Below are 26,764 nucleotides of genomic sequence, written 5' to 3' on the forward strand. Positions count from 1 at the left end.
AGCTGCAACCGGACTCCTACTCTAGTGAGCCAATTCACATTGCCATTTGCTTCAAGTTTTCATAACCTTTTGATATTTTATAATCAATACCCTACAAAGGCAGGAGCCTTTCTCTGCTTAAAGAACTAAGGCTAACTTCAGTATTCCAAGATCAGTAGTCAGAGCTAAAGAACAGCAATCAAAGACATGATAAGGGGATTCTGGTATTATTCTTGAAGGCTTCTCACCACCCACAGGTCATACAGATGCTTTAAAACTGACTCAAACACTGGCTGCAGCTTTCCCTAAGGAACAATCTAATTTGGCTCCATCGCTATCATGGCTATCCTGTCTATCCTTTATGGAAACATGGCAACTCTTGAGTCAGCTCGCTTCCCTGGAATCTTGCTCAAAATTCAACCGAGTTCTGCTCACATCACAAAGTCACGCAATGCCAGAGAACTGGGGTCTGCATCTTATTTAGTCAGCCTTGAAAGAATGTGATTGCTTAAGCTTTTTCCTTAAGGGAACTCCTGGAACTTCAGGGCAAGGTAGGGTCAAGGTGAGGTGCCTGGGAACCTGGTCCTGTACTCTAGGAGCCTTTGTAGAGCCCTTCCCGTCAGAGAGAGGTGGAATGGGCCTGAGTTTCAGCCAGATGACTGACCTACACAAGTGGCTTCTTCTAGAGTCCAGAGCATGCAAGGGCAGGGAGCTCCCAGGAACTCTCTGGTGCCTAGAGAAAAGCTTCTCTGCTCCCAAATGCCCAGAAGGGCAAGTCCTGAGGCCTCCCAGGCACAACTTTGAGAAGAGTCAGCCAAAATTCAGGGCTCATGTCTGAAATGCTAATCAGCTTCCAGGACTCTCTGCCTCTCTATTTTCTTTCTCCGATCCAAATACTAAGCAGACCTGTCCCTGCTTAGCTTCCAGATATCAGAGGACATAGGGTGTACTCAGGTTGGTATTGCCGCAGACCCCTTCCTGCCCTCCCCACAATCTTTTTGAAGTTAGCTGGGCTTAGTTTTTCACTTTGCCAGTTATCAGATAGTGGCTGATCAGTCTGGGGGCTTCCCTAACACAGAGGAGGGTAAACCCCAGCCCACTATGCTGGTCTTGGTGGGGAGGGAGTGGGTGTAGAAAAAGGAGGGCACAGGACTGAGACCTAGAACCTAAGACGGCATTTCTCATTCTCTTGCCACTTATAGAGGACAAACTCAACATTCAGTAGGTGCCAGAAAATTCAGACAATAACATTCAATTTCCAACAGAAATTCCTTGAGATTTGCTCTGAGCCTTAAGTTTGTTGAGGGCAGAGATTTGAGACTTCATTTTCAAAATCTTCATAATGAATTAACAAAAGAACTCTCGATAGATCTCTGAAGGAGGCAAGAAATGTGTTGATAACATCTCTGATCATGGGATGGAGAGTACTTACACGACACTTTAATAAGTGTTTTCTCATCATCGCACTTGAGGCCTGTCCCCATTTGCCAAAAGTGAATCTCAAAGAGGCTAAATGACTACCTTGAGGCTCCACAGCAGAGCTATCTGTGTGGGCTTGATCCACTGCCATTCACCAAGAAAGAAAAATGTAACCAGACCAGGCTGAAACGTTCCCTCATTTAATCTCAGATCAGATGAGACCATGTCAAGGCCATGAGAAAAACCAAAGGCTCTACCCTTGCATGCCACAGACCTTGCCAAAGCTGCCTTTGCCCAAAACCTTGATGAAGTTGAACTCATCTAGACCCAAGCGCTTGGCCTGGCCTTGCCGCACTTCACCATTCTCGGGGCTTCCCAGCTGGCCATCAGTGGACGAGGCTGCCCGGTGCTCCTCCCCTCGGTTGTCAAATGACAAGGCCTTCCGGATGTTGTTTTCAAGTTCTTTTATTTCTAGGGCCAAGGGAAACAGGATTTTACATTAGTGCACACCCATGAGTTGTTATCATTAGCACCTAGGGCTTGGCATATGCCCCTGTGAGCTCTCAACCTCCTCTCTGATTCTTTATAGCCAACGAGGCAGCCTCTCATGTATTGCTTCTTCCATTCAACTCATTTTCGTTGGCACTAGATGTAGGGGAGACTTGGTATGCAAAGGGGGACACACATAGATCCTGCCCTTGCAAACTCCTTCTGATCATACTGAGCCTGGCCTTCTTGCAGCAAGCTGCCTTCAACTAGTAATTATTTCATCAGTGCAGGTATAGTACAGGAATCCAGTCCTTTTTCTTTAAATCTGCAGAGTTGCAAAGGTATGGAGTTCCTTTCAAGTGTCATTTGAAGATGAGAACAACAATTGAGCAACTGAGCAGTAATCACTGATGATAGTTATTTTAGCAACCAAGACCAAGAAGGTTTCACCTTCTAAAGATCTTTATTTGGCTTTCTTGCTGGATTTATCAAAAACACCCATCCCACACAAGACTAGCTGATAAAATAAGCAGTGGGTTTATCATTAACAAAAGAATTGTTTCCCAGAGTGGCATGTTGCACATTTATCTCTGATGGCACAGGAATTCCTTGGGACAATTTTACAACTCTGAGACAGTCTTGTGCCTCTCCAGGATATGTGAGCTGGGGAGTGATAATGCTGGGCAATCCTTCAACCTCTTTTATTTGAAGAAGCTTCATTGTTGGCTACTCATTCACCAAGACAGGCCTGCCTCTCTGTAGCAATGAGCACCAGCAGCAGAATCCGATGTTAAAAATGCTCAGGAGAAACTGAGAGTCCAGAAGGAGAACACCAGCTCTGAACTCTTGGAGATCTGAATCCAGCATGAGTGATCAGGTGCCACTTGATAGAAAACTCCACCTCTTTTGTTAGAAGAACTGGGGCCTATGAGCACTCACTCAAGATTTCTGGAGGTCTTTCCTAGACTTGGCAGTTGGCTCTTCTGAGAGGTGTTGGGGCGGTGAGAGAAGGAAGGCTGGGAGGAGCCTCTGAGTCCACAGATACGCCCCATGCTGACCTAGCAGCTGACTTAACAAAGGATAACTTCTGTCTCACCAGAGAGCCAAAAGTCTCAGTTAGGAAATGGATTTTGTAAGGCAGAGCTTCATTGTTTGGGAATATAAAACTTGGAAGAAGTGCTGTGCTCTCCAATGAAGAACGAGAAGCTGTGTCTTAGTTCATTTTTGTAGCATGGCTTTATTGTTCGCTCTTCATTCTTGCCAAGAGGGACGTCCCTTGTGTGGATGCTCACAGCACTTGGGAATACACTAGTTCCTGCATTTGACTGGGGGTAAACAGAGGCTTTAAGGGGTACTGTATCTTGCCCAGGTCACACAGCACAGTGGGCAGAAGTCAGGCCTCAAATCCCTAGCTACATCATGATTACTTTGGGTCTCCCTAGCGTACAACTTCATATCCTGGAGGTCTCAGCTTCGAAACAGACATACTTAGATAGGCCCAGGATGACATCTGCAAGTTTGGAGGTCCTGGCTCAGCAACAGATTCCTTATGAATAGGGAACATCTCTCTTGGAATGAAGCTGAGTTCATGTAAAGACACACAGAGAACTAATAAGCAGAGCAGTAGGACCAACCGAGATCAACTGCTGTGTGGCCTCAGGATTGACATGTGACTCCTGAGGCTGTACTAATCACTTCTGGGTTAGCAGGGCTGGTTTGGGCCCAGCACAATGGCTCTGTTGACTAATCCTCCTTCTCTGAGAGCCAGAATCCCATATGGGTGCTGGTTTGTTTACTGGCTGTTCCACTTGTCATGCAGCTCGCTGCTTGTTGTCTGGGAAAGCAGTGGAGGATAGCCCAAAACCTTGGGACCCTGCACCCACACGGAATACCTGAAAGAAGCTCCTGGCTCCTGATTGGCTCAGCTCTGGTCATTAAGGCCACTTGGGGAGTAAACCAGTGGTTGGAAAATCTGTCTCTCCTTCTCTCTGTAAATCTGCCTTTCCAATCAAAAGAAAAAAGTGTGGGGGGCACAAGCCATGGCCTCCGGGAGGGTTTAAGAGCAGATCATCAGAGTGGGCTCTAAGACATGGAAGAGATTGCAGGTCTTCTGTTTTCTCTGCTTTAGCTCTGGATCTTAGGACAACAAACCTTTTGCAGTTCCTGGACTTTCCTCTCTCTCTCTGTAACATCAGGTTCGTAAATAGATCAGCAGCACAGAACTAGTGTAAACATGTAATTAGCATTCCAACCACAGGAGGGGCTACAGCAAATCTAGGTGCCAATGTGAAGCTGTAATGACCACTCCTCTTCCGCAGATGTGTGTGCTCCTTCCCAGGGAGGCTTGGTATTGCTTCCCAGAGGGAAGGTTTTAAATATGTGTCACTCCTCAGCCTACTCTTCTCAGATGCTTATAGCACAACATCGATGAAGATGCAAATTAGACCTGCAGAATGTATTTTCTATTTTAAGTACAATTCTTAGGCATATCCAGGAGACAGCCTGAGGTGAGCTGTAGAAGGGAATCTGACCCAGAGCTGGTTCCTACTCACTCCTGTTTCTCAGTTCCTCCTGCAGCTTTATCTTCTATCCTCCCTTAACCATCCCCTCACTTAACCTGACCAGGTTTACAGTATGATGACTGGAGTCAAGGGCAGAGGTGATAAATGCAGGTGCGTGGCCCTGATGAGGCTACAGCCAGACACTGGCATGGTGTACTAAGAGAAGAAGCCACATGTATCTTTCTCCTTCTCCCGCCTCTAAACCTGAAGCTAGTGCAAAAGGCCAGGGAACATAAAGAACTGTATCAGCATCACACACATGCTCTCTCTCACTTCAGTCTCAAGGGGATTAAAACCAGGCATAGCCAGTTAGAACCCAGTTTTTAAGGGAGCCTTATAGAGCGCAAGAGAGACTACCTGAGCACAACAGGGAACGTGTGTGTGAAGGCCACCCCGCCCCACTGGTTATTACAGCTAGCAAGGTCATGCCTAGGCAGGGAGGTCTCAGGTACTTCCAATTTGAGGGTCAATCTGAGGGTCTTACCCTGGTCACAAGGGGAGGTAGGGGCCGACTTAGAGCGATCTTCCTCAGACGGTGAGCTTCCAGAAGCAGGCTGTGGGGACTCAGCACCCGCGATGAGCTGCAGAGGAGCAAAAGAGAAGGGGGATTTGTTAGTTTCCTTGAGGTCACATGGATCAAGGCTTTCTTTCACTCAAGAGCTAAAGAGCCCTGTGCACAGTAACTGCTGAATGGACCTTCTGAAAGTACAGCTTTCCTTCAAGGTTTCATTTGCTGATTAAAGGGAAGAAAACCAGAAAACTTCAATTTGTTCACTTTCCATTCCATACAAATCCAACTGACCTTTGTAAGCACAGTTTAGTTTGAGCTCTTGCATAAAACTGCCTCCTGCTTCTCTGAACAACACATCTTATCTCATTCAAAGCAACAGGACACTGTGTCCAACGTCTCTTTGACATTTATGCATTATCTCATTCAGCTTTATGTGGTTGATAATATCTGTCTGCATATATTGTGTGGGGCTCTGCACTTACGTGGACTATATGCTCTTTGACGATAAAACTCCTATCTAGTTCTTTTGTCACACCTCGTGATTTGTACACAGTAGAATAGATGCCCAATAAGTTGCTATGTGTTGACAAATTTTAATGGAAAACGCTAAGTGAAGTCTATTCAAGGGACAATAGGAGGGGAAGCAAAGTTGCAGCAAGTCTGACACTATTGCAAGCAGACCTTTTAGCTTGCATTGAAGTGTTCTTGTCACCCACCCTCTCATACTATCTTGAGCTACTACTAGCATTTTACAAGCTTTTGTATATCTGAACACAGCAGTAAAAATATCAAGTCTGGAGCCCCTTATCCTGTTGTCCTGATCCTTCTTGAATGTCCTTATGTTGGCTTCGATTGCTGGATTCCCTCAAACATTAGATGGGCAGGTCAGGTCTAAACAGTGATGCTTAACTTTAGTATTCACTAGTAGTTTTAGAGCCCCCACAAACATGGGGAGGAGGGCAGGCTGAAGGTTTCTTTTCAATGTTTAATGGCCACAAATGATTCATTTACATCCAGTGTGTGTGTGTGTGTGTGTGTGTGTGTGGCAGGGGGACCATGTTTCCAGGAAGGCTCTCTGGAGCCCATAAAGGCATTCAGCGTCATCTTCCTGGGGTGTTTGTTCAGTTTGCCTCTTCAGTGGGCCCTCATGTTCCCCAGGGCTGATCCTCTGCTTGCAGTCCCCACGCCTTGTGTCAACAGCTTAAGTCTGATTTCCATCAGTGGGAGTGAACTGAGAAGAGCCACCCACACCGCGACCTTTCAGAGTACACCAAACCAAGGAGGACTGAAGCTTTTCTGCAACCATTATGCAGATTAATTTACTAGGAATGGAGAGGGGGAAAAAAAGGAGATATTTAAGAAGATGAAACTAACCCAACCCTCCTTAATCTAGGAGATAAAGCTCTTCTGCAAAGCACCAGAAGAAAGTCCTGGGTAGGGTCTAAAACGGGAAGAAATAAGGAAATACAGGTCTCTTTAGGGCAGAGCATAGGGAGGACAATGCGGAGCAGAGACATCCAATTTGCTTTCCAGTAACAGGCTGGGGAGCGCTTGACACTGCTTAACAAGCCCACTTCCATCCCACCCTCAGCAGGATGTCTTGTCTAGCCAACACAGTTCTGAGAGTCCCAGAATTTACCCTTTAAAGACCTTTTTTAAAGTCTTGCAGGCTTAAAGTAAGGCTAAGGATGAGTCCACAAACTAAAGGCTTTGAATGTCTGCAGTTCTACCTGCCATACATGGGTCCTGACTCACCAGTCACATTTTAGCCAATGAATCTCTTACTACCAACTCTCAGACTTGTGTAGAGCCAGGGCTGAGGTCCCCACAAAAAGGCCCAGATGGCTCATGCTGGGTGACATTAACTGTATCCCTGAGGCAGCTCAGTGCTGGTATGATCATACATCTTCTTGGCTTCCTCCACAGAAAACAATGTGATTCCTACTCCTCATCCATTTGTTCTCATTTCAATGATGCTCCTGTGAACTTTAGACATGAACACTGCTTTCAGACCAGTTCTGGAGGCTGCTAAGCCTATTTCCTCATCTAGGGTTAAAATTTTCTTCTGGAAGGAATTCCAAATTCCCCATCTGGACTTGAGTTTCTCTGACAAACACAAAACTTGAGGCTTGCTTTGTCATGCCACCACCTTTGGAGATGAAGCAGACTTCAACATAACCTGCTTGGCCTCCTTTTCCTGTGTTTAAGCACAACAACTGAGTAAAATGCCTCAAACTCAGGCACTGTATAACCACACTGCAGAGCACTTTCCAGAAGCCAGTCTAGAGACACAAGCCATCGAGAGCTCCAGAACCACCACCCAAATAAAGTCAGTTACCTTTTTCCTCCTTTGGCCACTGTTAGTGATTTTGTCTGGAGTGACACCCAGGTCAGCCAGCACTTTGGCAATTCCTCTGGCATCTACCCCACAATTGGGAGCTACATTGGTCTCACATCGACGATGAACATTCATTTTGCAGACTGTAAAGAGACATGGGAACAAACATCTGAGTGTTCATGACCAGCAACATGCAATCCCCACTACCTTTTCTTCTAGCTATAAAAGCAGTACAGGTTAGTCTGATACAATGTGGAAAATGCAGAAAAACAAATTTGAACAGAAATATCGCCCATCATCCCACCACACAGAACTAAAAACACTTTCAAATCACCTTCTAGAGATAATCCTTGTGTATAGTTATTGCCTTTCAAGTTTTCCTTATACATATACCAACTAAGACTAAATAAATAAATATCAGACTTTAATTTTGTCTTGGTGGTTGGTGTTCTGGTATAACAAGTTAAGCCACTTCTTGCCATGCCAGCTTCCTATATAACAGCGCCAACTGCATGTCCAACTGCTCTGTTTCTGATCCAGTTCCCTGCTAATGCACCTGGGAAAGTTGCAGAAAATGCTTGAGCCCCTGCTACTCCCATGGGAGACCTGGATGGGGTTCTGGTGCTTCCAGCCCGGTCCATCTCTAGCTATTATACAGGACAGTAGACCTCTCTTTCTGTCTCTCCTTTCTTGACTGCTCTGTCAAATAAAATAAATCTTCAAGCAAATTTGCTTTTTAAAAAAAAAAGGAACTTTTCTCTTGTTGGAGCACAGCTCTGATTCTAGAAGAACTTAATTCTGTTCTTTGAAAAAAGTTGATTTGGGATTCTAGATCCAAACTTGTCACATGGGCACAGTCCATTCCAGTACTCTTCTGAAATACTGGGATATTACTGAGTGAGGAATGCCCATGGAAGGACTTCTCAGCACCTGTGAGATGTCTGGTTTGATTTTAAAGAAAGCCCTAGCTTTGCCCATGTGTCTTGGCTGTCTATAGTACAGGACATAAAAGATGCAAAAACAAACTGCTTGAGCTTCTGGTCTACCAGATGAGGCACTTAGAAGTCATCACTCTATTCTAATAAGGAAAACTTGTTAAACAAACTGAAAACTCAGCAACTCTTCTGAGATCCATCAAGGAAGTGAAGCCACAGGGCCAGCTGATCAAATACAGGGGGCAACAACTTACTAGAGCTTAAATCCTCCAGAGAAACCCTGGCAGGAATAGCAGTGTGGCAGGAAGACTTGAACCATGACTTTGGAGTTGGTGAAGACTCAGTGTGGACAACCCAGAGAGTCAAAAATGTGATGAGGATCAAGTCATACAGCGCGTGTGCATGACTCCGCAGGTTTCCCCTCCAGGAGTTTGACCAGGTTGTCACATGGACTACAGTGGAAACATCCCCTCACTTTCAGCAGGCAATGGAAGGGGCTCAGACACAAACAAGCTTTCTGCCTTCTTAACAAAGCCTGCTTTTCACAGAAATTATTTTACCAAAGCTTAAACTAATTTTTAAAACTAGATCCTAACCAAACAACAGAAAGGAAATACACAACCCCTGCTTACTGTGGCCATGCTGGCCCTTCTGGGACCTGGGACACACCTGTGAAGTTCACAGCACAGAGTTACCAGCTCCCTGGAGGACCCAGACTGACCAACAGAACTACAGCATGCCTTCCCTGTCCCCCAGACCTTACCACCACATGAGTCATGACTTATTTACCACAGCTCCTTTTACCCAGTACATCATGTCCCACAATCAAGAAAAAAAAATATTACAAGGTATGTTAAGCCAACAAATAACCGCACACATAGTCAGAACAGAGAACAAGCATAAGAATTAGATAAGGAAAGGATGTTAGGATTCGGAGACTGGGAATTTAAAACAGCTATGGCTAATAACCTCAAGGCTCTAATGGTTAATGTTCAATGCATGTGGAAACAATGGGCCATGTAAGAAAGATAGTTCTAATAAAGGGGAAAATGCTATAGAACAAAAAAAAAAAAAAACAAAAAAAAAACAAAAACACTGCAAAGCAAGAATACCTTTGATGGGCTTATTTGTAGACTAGACATGGTAGAAGAAGCATTCTCCAAGCTCAAGGATGCTACCTCAATAGAAACTTTGAAAACAGAAAAACAAAGAAAACAAATTCAACAAAACACCAACTCCAAGGACTCTCAAATAACGATAAATGGTGTGACGTATGCGTAATGGGAATACCAGAAGAAAGACAGGAGCAAAAGATAGAGATTTCTCCCAAAAGAATGTCAACGCCCAGCTGCAGAGCTAAGCAGCTCAGAGAGCACAAACCCAGAAAATGCCCCAAAAGCCACATGTGGGGATTATCTTTTACAAACTACAGAAAATCAAAGATAAAAGAAAAATTCTTAACCGAGCCAGAGGGAAAAAAACATCACATCTGCAGAGAAACACAGATAAGAATTGTGCCTGATATTTCCTCAGAAACCAGACAAACAAGAAAGGGAAAGAAGTGAAACATTTAAAGTGTCGGAAAAACTCACTAGTGCAGGATTCTATCCCTTGTAAAATTATCCTCCAAACATGACAGAAAAATAAACTACAGAGCACAAAACTGGTTGGATTTGTGGGAAGCAGATAACTGCCTGCCAATAACTATGGGAAGAGAAGATAATGATGTAAGTCAGAAACTTTGGGTTACATGATGAAATGAGGAACACTGGAGAAGGAGTAAGTGAAGAGAAAATAAAAACTCACTTCTCTTACTCTTTCTTGATCTAATCATAAGCAAAATGCTCAAAATAATACCAGCTATCTGTCACATTATATTTGATCACATAATATATTATCATTCTCCAAAAGACACAAACTTCAATGCATATACACCTATAAGAGCATCAAAATAGACTGGGGCTGGCACCGTGGCATAGCACGTTAATCCTCCACCTGCAGTGCCAGCATCCCAGATGGAGGATGGCTCTCAAGTCCTAGTGACTCCACTTCAGATCTATCTCCCTGTTAATGGCCTGGGAAGGCAGTAGTGAAGAGCCCACATCCGTGGGAACTTGCATGGGAGACCTGGGAAAAACTCCCAGCTGCTGAGCTCAGATCTGCCCAGCCCCAGCCACTGCGACCATTTGGAGACTGAACCAATGGATGAAAAATCTTTCGTCTTGTCTCTCCTCTGTGTATAACTCTGCTTTCAAAAATAAAATAAATATTATAAAAAGAAAATAAAAACTACATGAAGCTTAAAAAAAATTGCAGGGAGAAACAATTGATAGAACATCTCTCTATTACAAATAGAGAGATCCAGGAGGCAGGACGAATTGGATATAACAGCAGTAGAAATAAACTGAATATAGATAGCATCATTCAATAATAATGGAATTACACATTATTACCAAAGAGAGATGAACAGTCACCAAGACCTACCACATTCTGGGTCATAAGACACACTACAAAACAATAGAAATTAAACAACACCTATTTGACGATCACAATGGAATGATTTAGAGATCAATAATACAAAGCCAGAAAGTCCCACACCACTTCTAAATTTCTACACTGTTAAAAAAAATACAGGTTGAAGAAGTAGCATCAAGGGAATAGTTTAAATATTATCAACTGATTGAAGCTAAAAGTAAAAAAAAAAAGTAGAAATAAAAAATCAACAAAATTTGTGAGAAACAGCAAAAGTAGTGTTTAGAGGAAATATCATAGCTTTGAATGCATAAAAAAAGAAACAATCTAAAAATCAATCATGTAAGATTCCATTTTAGGAAACTAGAAAAAAGAACAATTTAAATCCAATGAAGAGAAAGTAATAAGAAGCTGATTCTGGGAAAAGATCAATAAAATCAGTAACTCTCTAGCCAGGCTAACTAAGAAAAGCAAAAGAGAGAAAACAAAAATTATTAACATAAAAAAATGAAACAAAGGTCATTACTACAGATTCCATGAATATTAAATAGATAAGATCATTACCAACAATTTTATGTCCATGTATTTTACAGCATACACAAAATAGACCAATTCCTTACAAAATAGAGCCAGCCAAAATTCACACAATAGAAAATGGATAATATGGGCAAGCCTATGTCTAGTAAAAAATTAATTCAATATTAGTGACTATCTAAAAGCAGAAATAGGCCCCAAATAAAAACTCTAACAAACATTAAGGAAAAATTAAACCAATTTGTTATAATCTCTCCCAGAAATTAGAAAGAATATTCATATATTCTAACCTATTTGGTGAGGCTCTCATTATTACCTTAACACCAAAGAAACCAAGAGATTACAAGAAACAAAGCCTAGTAACTTTCATGAACACAGACATAAGAGTCTCAATAAAATGCCAGCAAAAGGAAATCCAACAAAATGTACTAAAATTAGATATTATGACCAAATGGAATTTATCCCAGGTTCGCAAGACTGGGTCACATTCAAAAATCAATTGATGTCATCAATCATGCTAATGGATTGAGGAGAAAAATCAAGTCGACAGATAGACAAAATCTAATGCCTATTTTTGACCAAATATTTGCACCTGGGAAAGAGAAACTGTCTCAAGTTAGGAAGAAAGTTTTTTTAAAAAAAACACCCCAGTTTACTTCCTATTAAATGCCAAGAAATTGGATTAGGAAAAAGTCAAGGATTTTTTTTTTTCCCATCACTCCTTTTTCAGCACTATGCTAGCAATCCTAACTGACATAGCAAGACAACAAAAGGAAGCAAAGGGGGTCCTTGTGCTGGTGCAGCAAGTCGAGGAATGGTTTGCACTGCAAGCAGCCTGTGCTGGAAGTGCTGGCTCAAGTCCCAGCTGCTCTGCCCTATGACCAGACTCCTGCTAATGGGCCTGGGAAAGCTCAAGATGATTACTAAAGCACTTGGGTCCCTGCCATACACACACCAACATGGGAGTCCTAGATAGAGTTCCTGGCTTGGCTGTGGCCCAGCTCTGACTGTTGTAAGCCATTTGGGGAATGAACCAGCAGATGGAATCTGTCTCCCTCAGTATCTCTTTCTATCACTCTACATTTTAACTAACTACCTAAAGTTTTTTTTAAGGAAAGGAAATAAAAGATAGATTGATTGGAAAGGAAGAAATAGAGCTGTCTCTGTTAGGAGATGACATGATTATATGGGTACAGCATATGAAGGACTGGGAAAAAAGAAAACACCCTGGACTCCATTAATGAATACAGCAAGGTTCCAGGATACAAAGTAATGCCTACAAATAGAAAAACTCAGTAGTATGGAGATGTCTGTTCTTCCAAACTTTCTTGATAGAGCCAAGGCAACACAATCAAATCCCAGCAAGTCACTCTGCAGTTTATATACAGAAGGAAAGATCCAAAATACCAACACAATACTGAAGGAGAACAGAGCTAAAGGGCCCGGTGTGGTAGTCTGGCAGCTAAAGACCTCGCCTTGTATGCGCCAGGATTCCATATGGACACTGGTTCTAATCTCACCCGCTCCGCTTCCCATCCAGCTCTCTGCTTGTGGCCTGGGAAAGCAGTCTAGGATGGCCCAAAGCCTTGGGACCCTGCATCCATGTGGGAAACCTGGAAGAAACTCCTGATTCCTGGCTTTGGATCAGATCAGCTCGTGTTGCGGTCACTTGGGGAGTAAATCATCCGAAGGAAGATCTTCCTCTCTGCCTCTCCTCCTCTCTGTATATCTGACTTTTCAATAAAAATAAATAAATTAAAAAAAAAGAATAAAGCTAGAACATTGACACTACCAAACGTCAAGACTTCCAGTCATCACAGCAGTGTGGAAGTAGCAGAAACCATAGGCAAATCCATCAACGAAGCAAAATAGACTCCACTAAACATGCTCACTTAATCTTTGATAAAGAAGCACACACAATGGAGCAAAAGCATTTTTTTTTTCAACAAGTCATACAGGAGAAACTATTCTTTTTTTTTTAATTATTTATTATTTAACTTCAGTAATTACATTGTATTATGTGACACAGTTACATAGATACTTGGGTTCTCCCCACCCCTCCCCAAACCCTCCCACCATGGTGGATTCCTCCACCTTGTTGCATAACCACAGCTCAAGTTCTTACACACACAAAAATTTAAAAAAAAGAACATAGGCATCCAACCTCCATGCTTTGCAAAAATTAACCCATAATGAACCACAAACCTAAACATAACCAAAAACTGCAATTCTAGAAGATAACATAGGAGCAACTCTACAGGACCTCAGCTTTTTTTTTTTAAAGATTCATTCATTTTATTACAGCCAGATATACACAGAGGAGAAGAGACAGAGAGGAAGATCTTCCGTCCGATGATTCACTCCCCAAGTGAGCCGCAACGGGCCGGTGCGCGCTGATCCGAAGCCGGGAACCAGGAACCTCTTCCGGGTCTCCCACGCGGGTGCAGGGTCCCAATGCATTGGGCCGTCCTTGACTGCTTTCCCAGGCCACAAGCAGGGAGCTGGATGGGAAGTGGAGCTGCCGGGATTAGAACCGGCGCCCATATGGGATCCCGGGGAGTTCAAGGCGAGGACTTTAGCCACTAGGCCACGCCGCCGGGCCCGGACCTCAGCTTTTGACATGACTTTTTAGATAGTACACCAAAGAGATGGTCCATTAGACAAATGACTGATAGGCCAGACTTCATTAAATTTTTAAATTCTACTCTGCAAAGTGACAAGGGAACAAGAAGACAAGGCACGACTGAGCAGAAAAGTGTTTACAAAAGATAAATACAACAAAGGATTATAATCCAAGCTAGACAAATCTTAAAAGTCACCACTGACAAAATGAACAATTCATTTTAAGAATGGGCCAAAGACAAAAGATGTGTCATCAAACAAGATATTAGATGGCAAATTAGCCTAAGAGAAGATGATGCCTATCATACGTTGTTAGGGACTTGCATAGTTACACAAGACACAACCTCCCATCTGTAAGAATATCTGCAACTGAGCACACTGCCAACATCAAGTGCTGGCAGCAGGAACTCCCATTCATTGCTGGTGGGAATATAAGCTGTAGCCAGCAAACGGCTTGGTGGGTCCTGATATAACTCACCATATGACCCAGCAGCTCACGTCTGGGATTGACTCAAGTGAGTTGAACACTTAGGAGAAAAGATACCCTGGTTGTACACTGAGGAGCTGCACCCCTGTGACACTCTGAAAAGGACACAACGCAGCATAAGGATCACTACTTGGTAGGGCTCAGGACACAGCAAAGGTCACCAAGCCAAGCCCAGGGAGTTTTAAGGGCAGTGACACTGGGCTTATGCCATCGTAGTGGATCCATGCCATTCAATGCTAGCCCAAACTTAGGAATTGACAACACCAAGAGTGAACATGAAAATCAACTACGGGCTTTGAGTGATCACAACGTGTTGATACAGGCTCATCAACAAACAAAGGTCCCGCTCTAGCCTGGGACACCAATGGTTGCAGACGTCAGCAGGGGCAGGGGTGAGATGGAAACCTCTCTATTTCTGCTTGATTTTACGGTAAACCTAAAACTGCTCTTAAAAAAAAACAAGTCTATTAAAGCAGTTTTAAAGACTTTTCCTGGAATTAAACCAGGCAGGCTGGACCAAACCTCCATCTTACCCTGCATAACCTGGCTACTGGCCTGGACTTGGCAACAGTGCAACGTTCCCCAGTGCAGGTTGGCAAAGTGCTACTATGCAGAGGGGTCTGTGGGGCTCGTGGCAGGAGTGCAGGGGTGATGGTATGAGAGTGGCTTTCTCAAGACAATAAAGCCCACTACTACCAGCCATACCTTGACATGGCTACCCTGAGTTCTTATTAACCCAGCCTGATGCTATGCGAGCACTCAGGCAACCGCATTTTGCAGGCAACTCGGTCTCACTCCCCATAGAGTTAGTCCTTGACATTCACCTGCCTTCCCTGCTCTACCCACCATCCCCAGGTAAGCTCCCTTCTGCCTCTGTGAAGTCACAGAATGGACATGAACACAGGAACCAAATTAGGAGAGAATTTCCTGGCACGAACAACCAACTTATTCTCAAAATTTAACTATTGGCGCCCTCTGGTGCTGAAATGCTAGATGCAACCTTCTTGACAAGACAAGCAAAGCCGAGAGCTGTCTGTTTTTGAGGACTTTGCTTCTCAGATTATTTTGTACGTTACAAACTTAAACGACTTGTTTTAATTTTATCTGAAAGACAAGTAAAACAGTCAGAGATAGATCTTCCATCCACTGGTTCACTCCCCAAATGCCCACATCAGAAAGAGGTGAGCCAGGTTGCAGATCAGACCTGTAACCTAGGGTGCACCCACATCCCTGTGAGCCTCCAGGGTCCTCCTGCCTGGTGGAGTTGGCAGCACCGATGCCAGAGTCAGGCATCCCTGGCCACCCTCTATGGCTTCTGTCTCCAGGATGCCTCTCGTTCACTCCACTGGCTCCACCCAAGGGGAGTATGTTCTGGGGAGACACAGAGCAGCATGGCCAAGGCTCCCATGAAGGGAGAAGCTGACTCAACTCCTGTCCAGCTACTCCTCACATGTCTGGGAGCACTCACTATGCGCGGGGCAGAGCTGCATGGTAGACTGAGGCTCAGGCACATGGACTTTCAGCTCCCATTAACACCTCATCATCCTTTGAAAAAGGGTTTCTTGTCTGCAGGTCCATCCTTTACGAAGCTAAAATTAAATCTGGGACTGCAGCGAGGTGAGTCAGTGTACCCATAGTGCTTCCGAAGGACAGTGACAGAGCCCTGACCCAGGAGTTCCTTGGAGATGTTGCATGCTAAGGCCATTCGGGCAACGGCTTGCTTTCCTAATAGGTTGCGGTCAGTCATGCTCAGAGACAGAGAACAAACGACCCTAACAGGCAGCTGCATACTTGTGCAATGGAGGCTGGCTGGGGTTGGAGCGGGGGGGAGCCTGCAGGAAGAGGAGGCATACAAAGGTTAGTCTTTGGGCCCCATGGCCCCTGGTACAGTAAGAAGTGGCTACACAGGATACTAAATCCACCATGAACACTCCACGGCCTGTCAGCACTGACACTGAACTTCCCCTTCCCACCCCCCACTCCCCTTTCTAGGTCACTCCCTCCAAGAAAGTAGAGCTTAAGCTGCTCTCCCCTGCTCCCCTAGCCCTGCTGGCTTCTCTTGTGGCTGAGTTGCTCATACTTATTTCAGATTTACTTATCACGATTTAATTTACCATGTTTACCAGCCCAGTAGCATGTAGCTTTGCAGAAGGCCGAAAAAATGCACAGGGCCTATCGGAGCTGCAATGCCACTCAGGTCTGCATCCCACTTCAGAGTTTCCAGGTTCAAGTCCCAGCCCTGCTTCAGAGGCCAGCTTCTTGCTGATGCCCACTTGAGAGGCGTGAGAAGAGCTCAAGCACTTGGGTGCCTGTCACTCATGGGAGAGATCCAGAGGGAGTTACTATGTTCGCACCAGTAGCCTGGCCCAGCCCCAGCGGCTGTAGGCATTTAAGAAGTGAACCAGCAGATGGGTGTTTTGTCTGTTTCGCTCTTTCTCTCTCTACCTCCCAAATAAATAAGTAGACATTTTAGAACAGGATAAGCAGGGTCCACAACGCAACTACTTAGGATGGTACTACAACGACAGACACACATTCTCTGCCTTTGCCCACATGTGAACGCAGCACATCGGGAGTGTTCTCTTGTGAGGACTCTGCATCTGGTTATAGTAATGTGGCAACAAATGCACCACAGTGGGCTGGGTGACCAATGGTGGGGCTGTGGGAATGCTCTGCCCCTTCCAATCAACTTGGCTGTGACTCTAACACTGCTCTGAACAGTCAAGTCTCTTCATTGCAGAGGGAGTGGGAGGAAGAAGATAGGGATGGCCAGGGAACACTGGCCCAGTAACACATCTGAGGGACAGGAGATGAGACTCTGTGAATGTGTCCTAGGGATCTTAAATTCGGACCAGCCTTGGCCCTCCAGACTCCATGTGGCCTGGCTCCCCAGGAGCAGACACCCTGCTCTCCACTCCTTCTACCACCCAGCCCCCATCATTGCTAAAGCAGGTGCACGAGTCTTCCCTGCCCTGACCGCTCGGTCCCTGCCTTCTTCCAGGGTCATCCAGGGGCTCAGGGCCCCAGTGGCGACGTCTGGGTGTCTGGGCTGCTTTCTTAAAATATCAATATTTATGAGATGACGGTGTCCTCTCTAAGCTTCCCTAGAAAGATCAATAATTAATATATTTACTAAAAAACCAGACATCACCTCATCAGAGGCCCATCCAGAGCAGGCGCCACCCTTCCCAGCAGTAACGCTTGGTCCAAAAACATGTCTCCTGCTTCTGCAAAAAACACCCCATATACCTGCTCCAGCTTGTGCTCTCTTGTTTTCATCTCACCCTAAAGCCAAGGAGGACTTTCCCTGCTGCCTTCCGAGTGCTGTGCTAGAAGGAATACTCAAAAGGGAGGCTGAGACAGCTATAGTCCCCCATCACGACCAGAGAGGGCTGCTGAGGAGCTTCCAGGGGCCCTGGCCACGTCTATCCTTGCTGTCTGCACTTTCGCCCTCCCCCACCCAGGCCATCTTCTGTCCTCCGGGAAAGCTCTGTCCAAGCTTTGCTGCCCTCCCTCTGCCTTCCACACCCCAACTTCTCTCTGCTTTCACAAGCACCTCCCATTTCAGCAAATAAGAGAACTTACCTTGCATTGCCCTTAACAGACGCAAGATTTAAATGATGACCCTGCCTATTCAGCTCCCCAGATAGCTGTCCCTGACACCGGACATGGGTTTGTACCCATCCCTGTTATTCAGCCCCCCCCCCACCTTGGAGGACAGGACCAGTGCCTCCTCTATGACCCTCTTCTCCTCCCTGGATGGATCATCTCTGCCTTTCTACTGTCTTTTTCCTGATAATCCAAGACGTTCACTCACTTGCCAGTGTCACTCCCATCTGCTGCACCTGTGCTTCCAGCCCACTGTCCCTCTCAGTTCCTGCCTGGACCACCAGTGGCCTCCTCACAGGAAGTCCAGCCTCAGGTTTCCCATCCCACATTCAGTCACTTCCTGGCACACCACTAGCTTTCTATTTTTAATGCCTCTCTTCCTGTGGCTCCCCAGGCTCCCTTCCCCTGGCACCTTGGTGGGCTGGCAACCTCCCTCTCTCCCACCCCAACCCCACAAAGTGTCACCTTTGACTCTTCTCCCTTTACACTTCAGCCCTCACCTGGGAGGATGACAGCTACTTCACAGCTTTCACCGCCACAGAGGTGTGGATCAGTGCTAAATTGAAATGTTCACTGTAGATCTCTCCCTTCCCTTTTAATAAGCACCCATGGTAGGATGGCTCCAAGTAGGAGCCCTCAGTCACTTCCTGGCACCCAAGTAGGAGATGCCTGAACCCACAGGCATCTCAAGTTCACACATACCCCCAGCTCCACTCCACCACTTCTGTGTTCAACCCATTCCCTCTTACATTCTCCATCTTGGTGAATGGCACCAGCAGATTCCCAGTTGGGTCCAGTCACGGTGTCCAATAAATCACTTCTCCCCATGTCTAAGTTTTTCTCCTCCGTATTTCCAGCACAGCTGTTACCTTTCTTCCAGTTGTCATCATTTCCCATTGGAATCTACCCAAAACTCTGCCATGAGTGATTTGTTCACATCTTCAGATTTTTTTCTTATACTTTATGATTCTAATCTCCCCATAATGGGGAGTTATATGTAACACATTCGTTACAAACAAGCCAGTGTTTCTGAATGATGTCCATGCAGTGCACCAAATGAGCAGCTGGACTAGCTTCTAACACTGAGCACTTGATTAGGGCCTGAGAATATGTTTCCAGGCTCCTATACACTGTACTATGCACTTCCTCCTTTGCCCCTCTACCCACTCCTTTGTGCTAACAATGCACAGGTGGGGCAGAAGAAACAGAGAGGAACCCAAGACTCTAGAGTCAAGGTTCATACCCTACTGGCATGGCTCCTCCTAAGAACATGCTTGGGACCAGGATCACAAGCAAGGCCCCCATTCGTTCACATCTACTCAAATGCACTTCCACACCTCTCTTCCTTTAAACGAGCTCTATACTTGGTGTAGACTCTGCCTGTCTCCCCAGTGTAACCATTATTGGGAGGTGGGTTGGCACCTTTTTCCTCCTTTTTCATTTCCTCCTCTCTCCACACAGTCTTGGATAATGCATGCACAGAGCATTCTTAATAGACAGACAGGCAGGGTCAGTAACAAGGCATGAGCCCAACCCTCTGGCTCAATCCAGAACTTCCTTTCTAGGCCTTCTGAGAACAGAGAGGTTTTCCAAAGAGAAGTTCAAAGGGGAGAGGGACAGAGTGGATCAGGGGAGGTCATGGAGGACTACTTACCTTTACATTGCAAGCCTTGCCGCAGGAGGCCCCAGAGCAGGGAGCCACAATGGTCACAGAAGGTGGGGACCTTGTAGTTGTGGATGCCAAACTTGTGTGGCATGTTGACACTAAACCGCTGGGAGCCCACCTGCAGGGAGGGCAAAACAGAATGTTAGCACCTAGCCTCAGCACTCACAGAGAGCACATGTCAGTGTAGGCCTGGACCTGAAGGCAAGAGAAGTGCATCTCTCTGTTGTACCCAGCCTCTGTTCCTGATACCCTTACCTGGTGGTCAGCTGCACCTGCTCTCCAGGACTTCAGACCTCTAAATAGTCACACAACTGCCCCACATTTGCGCCACTCCTGAGACATCACCATGAGCTTTGCATACTTCTCACTGGTGTAGGCTCTCAGCTGCTCAACAGCAGACACGGGATTCTGGAAGGCAGCATGTGAGCCCAGAACAGTGTGCTGGAAACTGCTCTCAGAATAATCATTAGGATGCAGCTGGCTGATGCAGGGGCATGGCTGCTGAGGATGCCAGGGGCCTAATGCCAACCACGTGTTGCAACAAGACCTCACCACCACCACCCTGTGGGACCATTGTGAGCCCAAGTTCACAGGTATGACAATGAAGGCATGGGAGATGAAGAAAACATGCTTGTACATAGACAAAAGTCAAAGCCAGGTTTGTAGCCCTGTGACTCTGTGTTCAGAAATCAGCTTTTAAGGCAATGTGGTGCCTCTTGCTGAGTAAGTTAAAGTAAGGAGGAGAAAGGGACAAGACAGAATGGAAGTGCGACCAGGAACCCATGTGTGTGGGCCTGAGGCTGCCACAAATCTCCTGCGAGGTCCCAGGCTGTTTTCCTCCTGTGTACCCTGGTTTCTCATCTGACAAATGAGGACATCAGTCCTGTACTCTTCAGTCACAGGGGCCTGGGGCCACCGAACTAACAAGGAAGAGGTGGGGATCAAGAAGGATTTCACTTGGCAATCAGGCATCAGGATTATTTCCCACCTAGGTTTCCACTGGGGCAGGTGTATGACCCAGGTCCCTCTCCAAAAGGGCCACCCCTGCAGACAGCTGTTCACAGGAACTGGGGAAGAAGTTGCTCTTGCTCCTCTGGGAATAGAGGAACAGAGCTCACAGCTCACTGGCTGGTTAGTCAGTGAAAGACTCTGGTGGGAAGCCAAAGCAAGGAGACTGAGCAGCTGACAAGGATTCAGACACAGACACAAAGGCAGGCCCACACTCCTGCACTTGCATCTACGTGGTTTCATAAATTCTCCACTCCCCTCCAAGGAATGTCTAGGCCTTCCACATGATTTGACTGATCCCTGCCTGAAACACATCAGCTATCAATTAGAGTGCTGGAGACAAGTCTCTCAGATGTAGTGAAAAGTATCGCCTCCACCCCTACTGAGATTCATAACTTAGGTGTGCCCGTTTGCAGATAGATATCTTAACCCTATAGGTGCCTTTTGCATGCCTAAGGACATAGGAGATCACTGCACCCCCTGTATTTGTACAAATCAAGAGGCCATGTTACACCAGTACTGAGGACCCAGTTGGGATCTCCCTAGAACAGTCCCAGAAGGATATGAATAACAAACTTTGCTGAAAAGGTGGGGATCTGCTCCAATATGGCTATGATATTCCATGTGGGTGTGGAGAGCACTGCATGACCCTGACTTAGGATACCTAAGGATTCTGAAGCATCAAAGAACAGCAGGGAAAGAGGAAGGAACACACACGAGAACATGCCACAGCATCAGAGTGAGAAGCAAACATGGAGAGCACACACGTACAGTAGGTAGATACTCCTACTATAGACAGAAACAAGGAAATGAGTGCAACTCAGAGAGAACATGGGGAGCAAGAAAAGGGCAGAGGACAAAACAGTAAGACTCAAGTAGAAAGAGAGGGAGGAAGGTGACAGAAAGAGACATGGAGCCTTCCTTGCTTGCTCCTCTCCTCCAGAAGTTCAGGGAGGGAAGAGTGTGAGTCCTAAGTGCCAACACACACACACACACACACACACACACACCCCTAACAGAGCAATCACACTGGCCAAGAACTTATAGTACAGAAGATTCAAGGAGCTCACAGGCAGAGTACCCAGTAGTACAAGGGTAGTGGTGTTTGAAGCTATGTGTGCTTGCAGCATGCATGTACGTAGATGTGTGCATGTGTGCACCTGCTTCACACTTGCAGGTGGTCCCACAAAGTCATGAACTCAAAGGGTGGTTTCCACTCACTGGCTGTGACCATCAGGCTGAGCACTCATCTCCACCAAACTAGAAAACCTCAACCCCACCACCCCTCATAAGTCTCCGCTGGTTTGTTCCTTGGCACACATGCCATGTTTGGGAACACTCCTCCTTGCAGATTTCCATTGCTCAGTAGGGCAGGACAGTCAAAAGAGGTAACAGATTAGAGCTGGGGGCTGTGCAGGCATAGCTCAGCCCTCCAGTCTGCATGGCAGGGTCTTTTCCAGAACTGCTCCCTCTGAGGAAGGACCAAAAGCTTTCACAAAACCTGTAGAGCCAGGCCCACAGGCAGCAATGTAGCATCTGTGTCACTATTCTCTTCAGTTTCCATGGGCACAAGGTCTGTCCTACATGAAGTGCCAATGCACATGTAACACCCAAGATCAGGAAGGGAGGAAAGGAATGTGGGGTGGGAGGGAGCAATGCAGGAAAGATCATAGGCCAGTTATCATTTTCTCCTTACTTGTGGAAATAATGATACTGGGCTGGGAGCTTAGACCTGGAGTCAGGAAATCCAGGCACAAGCTTGAAATTGTCCACACAAGAAGAGAATATCTACAGAAAACCGTGCTGCTCTGGGCTCAGTCTATCCTTCAGGGACATGGGAGGCATGGGAGGCTCAACCTAAGCCTGCCTCTTCCTGCATCCTAGAGACAGTACAAGAACAAAAGTATGAGAACACATGGGAGATGCCTCAGATACCATAGTATTTGGCTGAAGTATTTTTAAGTAGATAAAAGGTCTCTAAGAATCATTCACTTCGGAAGCCTGAGTGTAAATCCACCCAGAAGACTGTTCTCCAACCCTCCATTCCAACTGGGCAGGATTACATTGAGTTCATTCTCCTTGCATTAAAACTATGCCTTTTAAATCAACCATTCTGAACACAGGTAACACCTCTTCAACACCTGTCACCTGCCTTGAAAAGATAGTTTTACTTTTCAGGGATGCTAGCATTCTTTTGATCACTCAGTTGGAAGAAACCTGGCCTTGCTGTTGTAGTTTCTTGCTTCCTTACCCCTGACCACTTCTCTAAAAGCCCATCTGATACTGGCCTCTAAGACCAAGGACAATGTAGTGCAGTAGTTACAGGCTCAGAATCTGAAACAGAAACATGAGGATACCCACATACTGGCTGCATGATTGGGGCACAGTCATTTGACCTCTCCATGCTTCTGATCTCTGTATTATAGAATGACAATATTGACATCTACCTCACAAAGACCATGCATTTAGAGAGCGTCATGAAACTGATTGGTGATTTCCAACTCCAAAGCAGTCCTTGAGTTTATTCACATCATTCCACCATCCCACCTTTCCTGTTTGCATGTTTTGTATTTTTCTGTTTATTACCTGGAGTCACTGACACTGATGTGATCAGATGAGGTAATGAAATAAAAGAATTCACACTTTCCTTCTAGGCTTTTGTCCCAGGGCCATCTAGCTCTGTGAATGTTAGACATCACATCACAGGAGTAGATCTCACTGGGGGCCATGCTCATTCCTGGAAATTGTGCTTCATTCAAGGTGCATACCCTTCATTTACAACCAACCCAATGTCAAAAGCAACAGGACCTCAGAGAGATCAGGTCCTCCCAGGACCCACAGAGAAAGAAGAAGTATTTACCTCATCTGGAGTTTCCTGTTTCTTTAGCCCAGCACATTTTGTAATGATGAGCTCGTGGCATCGTTTGTGGACAACGCAGGTGCACACTGCAAACAGAGATAACAGCAAGGCTGAGGGACAGGTGAGGGAAGAAAAGTTTTCAATCCAACATGGAATCAGGTCTCAGTTGGAGATATGGGAGCTAGGCCTCTCTGTCACTCCCTGAAGCCCTCCTGGCTGTTATTTCAAAAGGCTTTGCCTCCAGAACACTCTGCAGAAGAGTGAAGTCCTTCTACTCAAAGGTGCTAGGAGGGCTCTCTAGTGTTGCTTACTGATCAATCTACTTGCTTTGATATGTCAAGGTCAGGAACAACTTCCTTGTCAGCCCTCCTACAGAGCATTGCCATTGTCTCCTATTGCACTCAGCAGCATAATGCCAGGGTAGCTGGTATGAAAGGAGGAGCTGTAGCAGGTGGCACAAAAGTTCTTGGACTTAAAAAAAAATCTTTCATACTACACTTGAGAATTCCCATTGAATTTAATATAAGAGTCCTTCAAAAAGTTTGTGGACAATATGTATTATGAGACTATGCATAGGATTTCAATTTTTTTTATATTACAATAAACTTACATTTTAATTTGTATTATCTGAAAGTGAATGAGAGAGAGAGAGAGAGATCTCCCATCTTCTGTTCATTCCCCAAACGCCCACAAGACTGAAGCCAGAAACTTGGAACTGATCTGGGTCTCCCACTTGGGTGGCAAGGACCAGTCCTAAGCCATCACCTGCTGCCTCCAGAGGAATATTAGGAACCCTGTGAAATGCACTGTTGGGAGATGCATGAGTTCCAAGTAATGACTTAACTTTCATGCCAAATGTCAAACACTAAAACTAATGTTTTATTGTATTCTGCCATGAGCTTTTGGAAGTACCTGTGTATGCCCAAGGAAGTGGCATACAGCCATCTGTAGTATCATGGGGCAACGTGGGCAACAGGTGGCAGTGGAGATAACTGTGCACACAGGCACAGCATCCCCCAACAGTGTCTCCCCAGGTTCTCCATGAGCCCCATGTCACACTGTTCTGTGAGGAGGTAGGCAGCCTCCCTGCTCTAATCACAGAGAAACCTCAACATCAATGCAGTGCATTCCCACCCTCTGATTTGTGTACAACTTAACCTTGGACTTAGAGGCCGTTAATTGGAGGGAAAAATCATCTTCAAGACCTTCAAGTGAGTTTTAAAGTTTTAAGAGCTAATAATCCCAGGAGAGATAAAAAAGAGAGAAAACTGTCAAGGGTCCTTCAGTGCTATTCACTAACCAAGCAGGTGAAGGAGTAGGAGAGTAAGGGAAGTGAAGAACAGGTAGCCCTGGTCTACCACATTGAAGCAGGGCTTCTGAAGAGCTCCTCATTGACGTGTTCTGCGTCACTATCAAAGATGCAAGAGCTATCCGCTCCAAGTGTCATGAAAAAACTAGGGGCAGGAGAAGGGGGCTGAAGGCGTCTGTGACCACTGAAATGGAGTTGGTACCTACAAGGCACTGTAATATGAGTATGTGGAGTGATGGCTGGGGCAGGGGTACAAAGAAAGCAGCACTTGTGGGAGAGGAAGCATAAGCCTACAAATGGACAGAGCCTTTCAACTGTCATCAGACCGAGCACAGCCTCCTCTGAGCATCAATGATCTGGACCTCACCTTGGGCCTTCTAAACTTTTGTTCACAACATTCCTCTTACCTTGACATTGGTACCCCTGCTTTCCTATGACACCCCTGAAAGGAAGAACACAACCTTTTAAGAAAGTGAAATTCTACAAAGTCAAAGTAGCTAGCACACAAACCCACCCACCACACTATGCAGCACACACATTGCATCAAGGCCCAGGGACTGCACTGCTCAGCACGGTCACAGGTCTGCTTGATATTGGGGCTTGTCCGTAACAATAGTCATTTCAGCAGTGATCTTGATAGCTACCAAATGGCTCTGCTGGCCTTGATCATATCCATCCTCACGGATAACAATGGTATTTCTCATCTTCTAGCACCAGTTCCATGCTCCATGGGTTCTCTGACTATGGAGGAGGGCTGTAGCTGGTAGGTGTTTCTCTGAGCACTCCCAAGACCACCAAGGTTTGGGGGCCAGTCTGTGGCCAGCACTGGGGGCTCAATATACAGTTTAGGTGAAGGTCAGTATTAGAGGTTAATGACTATGGGAGGGACCCTAGGGCAAGCTTGAAAATCAGCATGGACACAGATCAAAGCACAATAGCCTTATCCCAGCCACAGTGTGCCAACAAATGGGCTGTAACCCAGTGGCAGGATCAAAAAGTCATCCAGGACCACATCCTAGAAAACCTAGCAAATCTTCATTGGATTAGTGAAAATATGTGATCCAAACTTAGATAATGGGCATGAGATGACTGGGTCAGACGTGGGAAGGAGAAGCAACTATGGCTGGGAATGGAGCATTAGCTTCTGCTACTGTATGGCTGCTCTACTCAGAACTGTGTCCTCAGATGTCCATGCCAAGCTATGTCACTGGTGTCACAACAAAAGAGGACAGGGACTCCTGGACACCAGGGGAAGCCAGGGGTCCCTCAGAGCCCAATTCACACATTCCCCAGCTGGGTTCACACTGAAACTCAGCATCACTTCCTCCTCCCCACTGCATCCAAAGAGATTAACTTGCCAGCAAGACTAGTGGGATGTTAGGAAAAGCATCAAAGTCGGGCCAGCCCAGGGTGGACACATGCCTTTCACACTCCCTAGTTAGAGAGGACATCATACAGGCTTTTGGTCATTTCTAAGCCTTGGTACTCCCAGGAGAATGACATTAATACTGCATAGCACATAGGATGCTGAAAATTCCACTTGACATTTCCAGTGCATAATAAAGATACTGACCTGTGAAGGACATTTATTAAGTTTTCCAGTGCCAACATCAGTGTCCTGTATCCACGCCTCTAGCCCAAAAGTTCTGTTACCCATTCCTCCACATCAAAATCCCATTCGTCAAGAAATTAAAAATGCTACTTCCCCCAGGAAGCCTTCCCTGCCCATTCCGGCTGGCACTGCTCTCGCAAGCACTAAAGTCTCAGCATCCTAGCAGCATCCTTGTTGGACCAGTTTCTTTAAAAATGCTTTGTGCTACAGATATTGGCAATCAAGAGTGTTTTAGTTTCACTGGGAACAATATAAATCCATGTAAAGTAAAGGGATAACCACCATGCACCCTCATACAACCATCAGCAAACTTCTTAATTACTAACTGTAGCCCTTTCTCCCCCTCCTTCCAG

The 26,764-nt window shown here is 45.7% G+C and overlaps 1 protein-coding gene across 1 annotated transcript in view; it reads right to left on the bottom strand.

The window, feature by feature from the left end:
• Positions 1-26,764, bottom strand: part of PRKCE (protein kinase C epsilon) — a 481,837-nt gene that overhangs the window by 154,118 nt on the left and 300,955 nt on the right. The window contains exons 4-9 of the mRNA XM_004582783.4: positions 25,207-25,241; positions 23,491-23,576; positions 19,611-19,740; positions 7,298-7,440; positions 4,933-5,029; positions 1,673-1,869 (exon numbers count right to left, since the gene is read on the bottom strand). Coding sequence (XP_004582840.1) covers positions 1,673-1,869; positions 4,933-5,029; positions 7,298-7,440; positions 19,611-19,740; positions 23,491-23,576; positions 25,207-25,241 — 688 coding nt within the window. The remainder of the gene's footprint in view (positions 1-1,672; positions 1,870-4,932; positions 5,030-7,297; positions 7,441-19,610; positions 19,741-23,490; positions 23,577-25,206; positions 25,242-26,764) is intronic.

Source organism: Ochotona princeps, chromosome 8 (assembly GCF_030435755.1).
Source record: "Ochotona princeps isolate mOchPri1 chromosome 8, mOchPri1.hap1, whole genome shotgun sequence".
In the NCBI taxonomy this organism is placed as follows: domain Eukaryota; kingdom Metazoa; phylum Chordata; class Mammalia; order Lagomorpha; family Ochotonidae; genus Ochotona; species Ochotona princeps.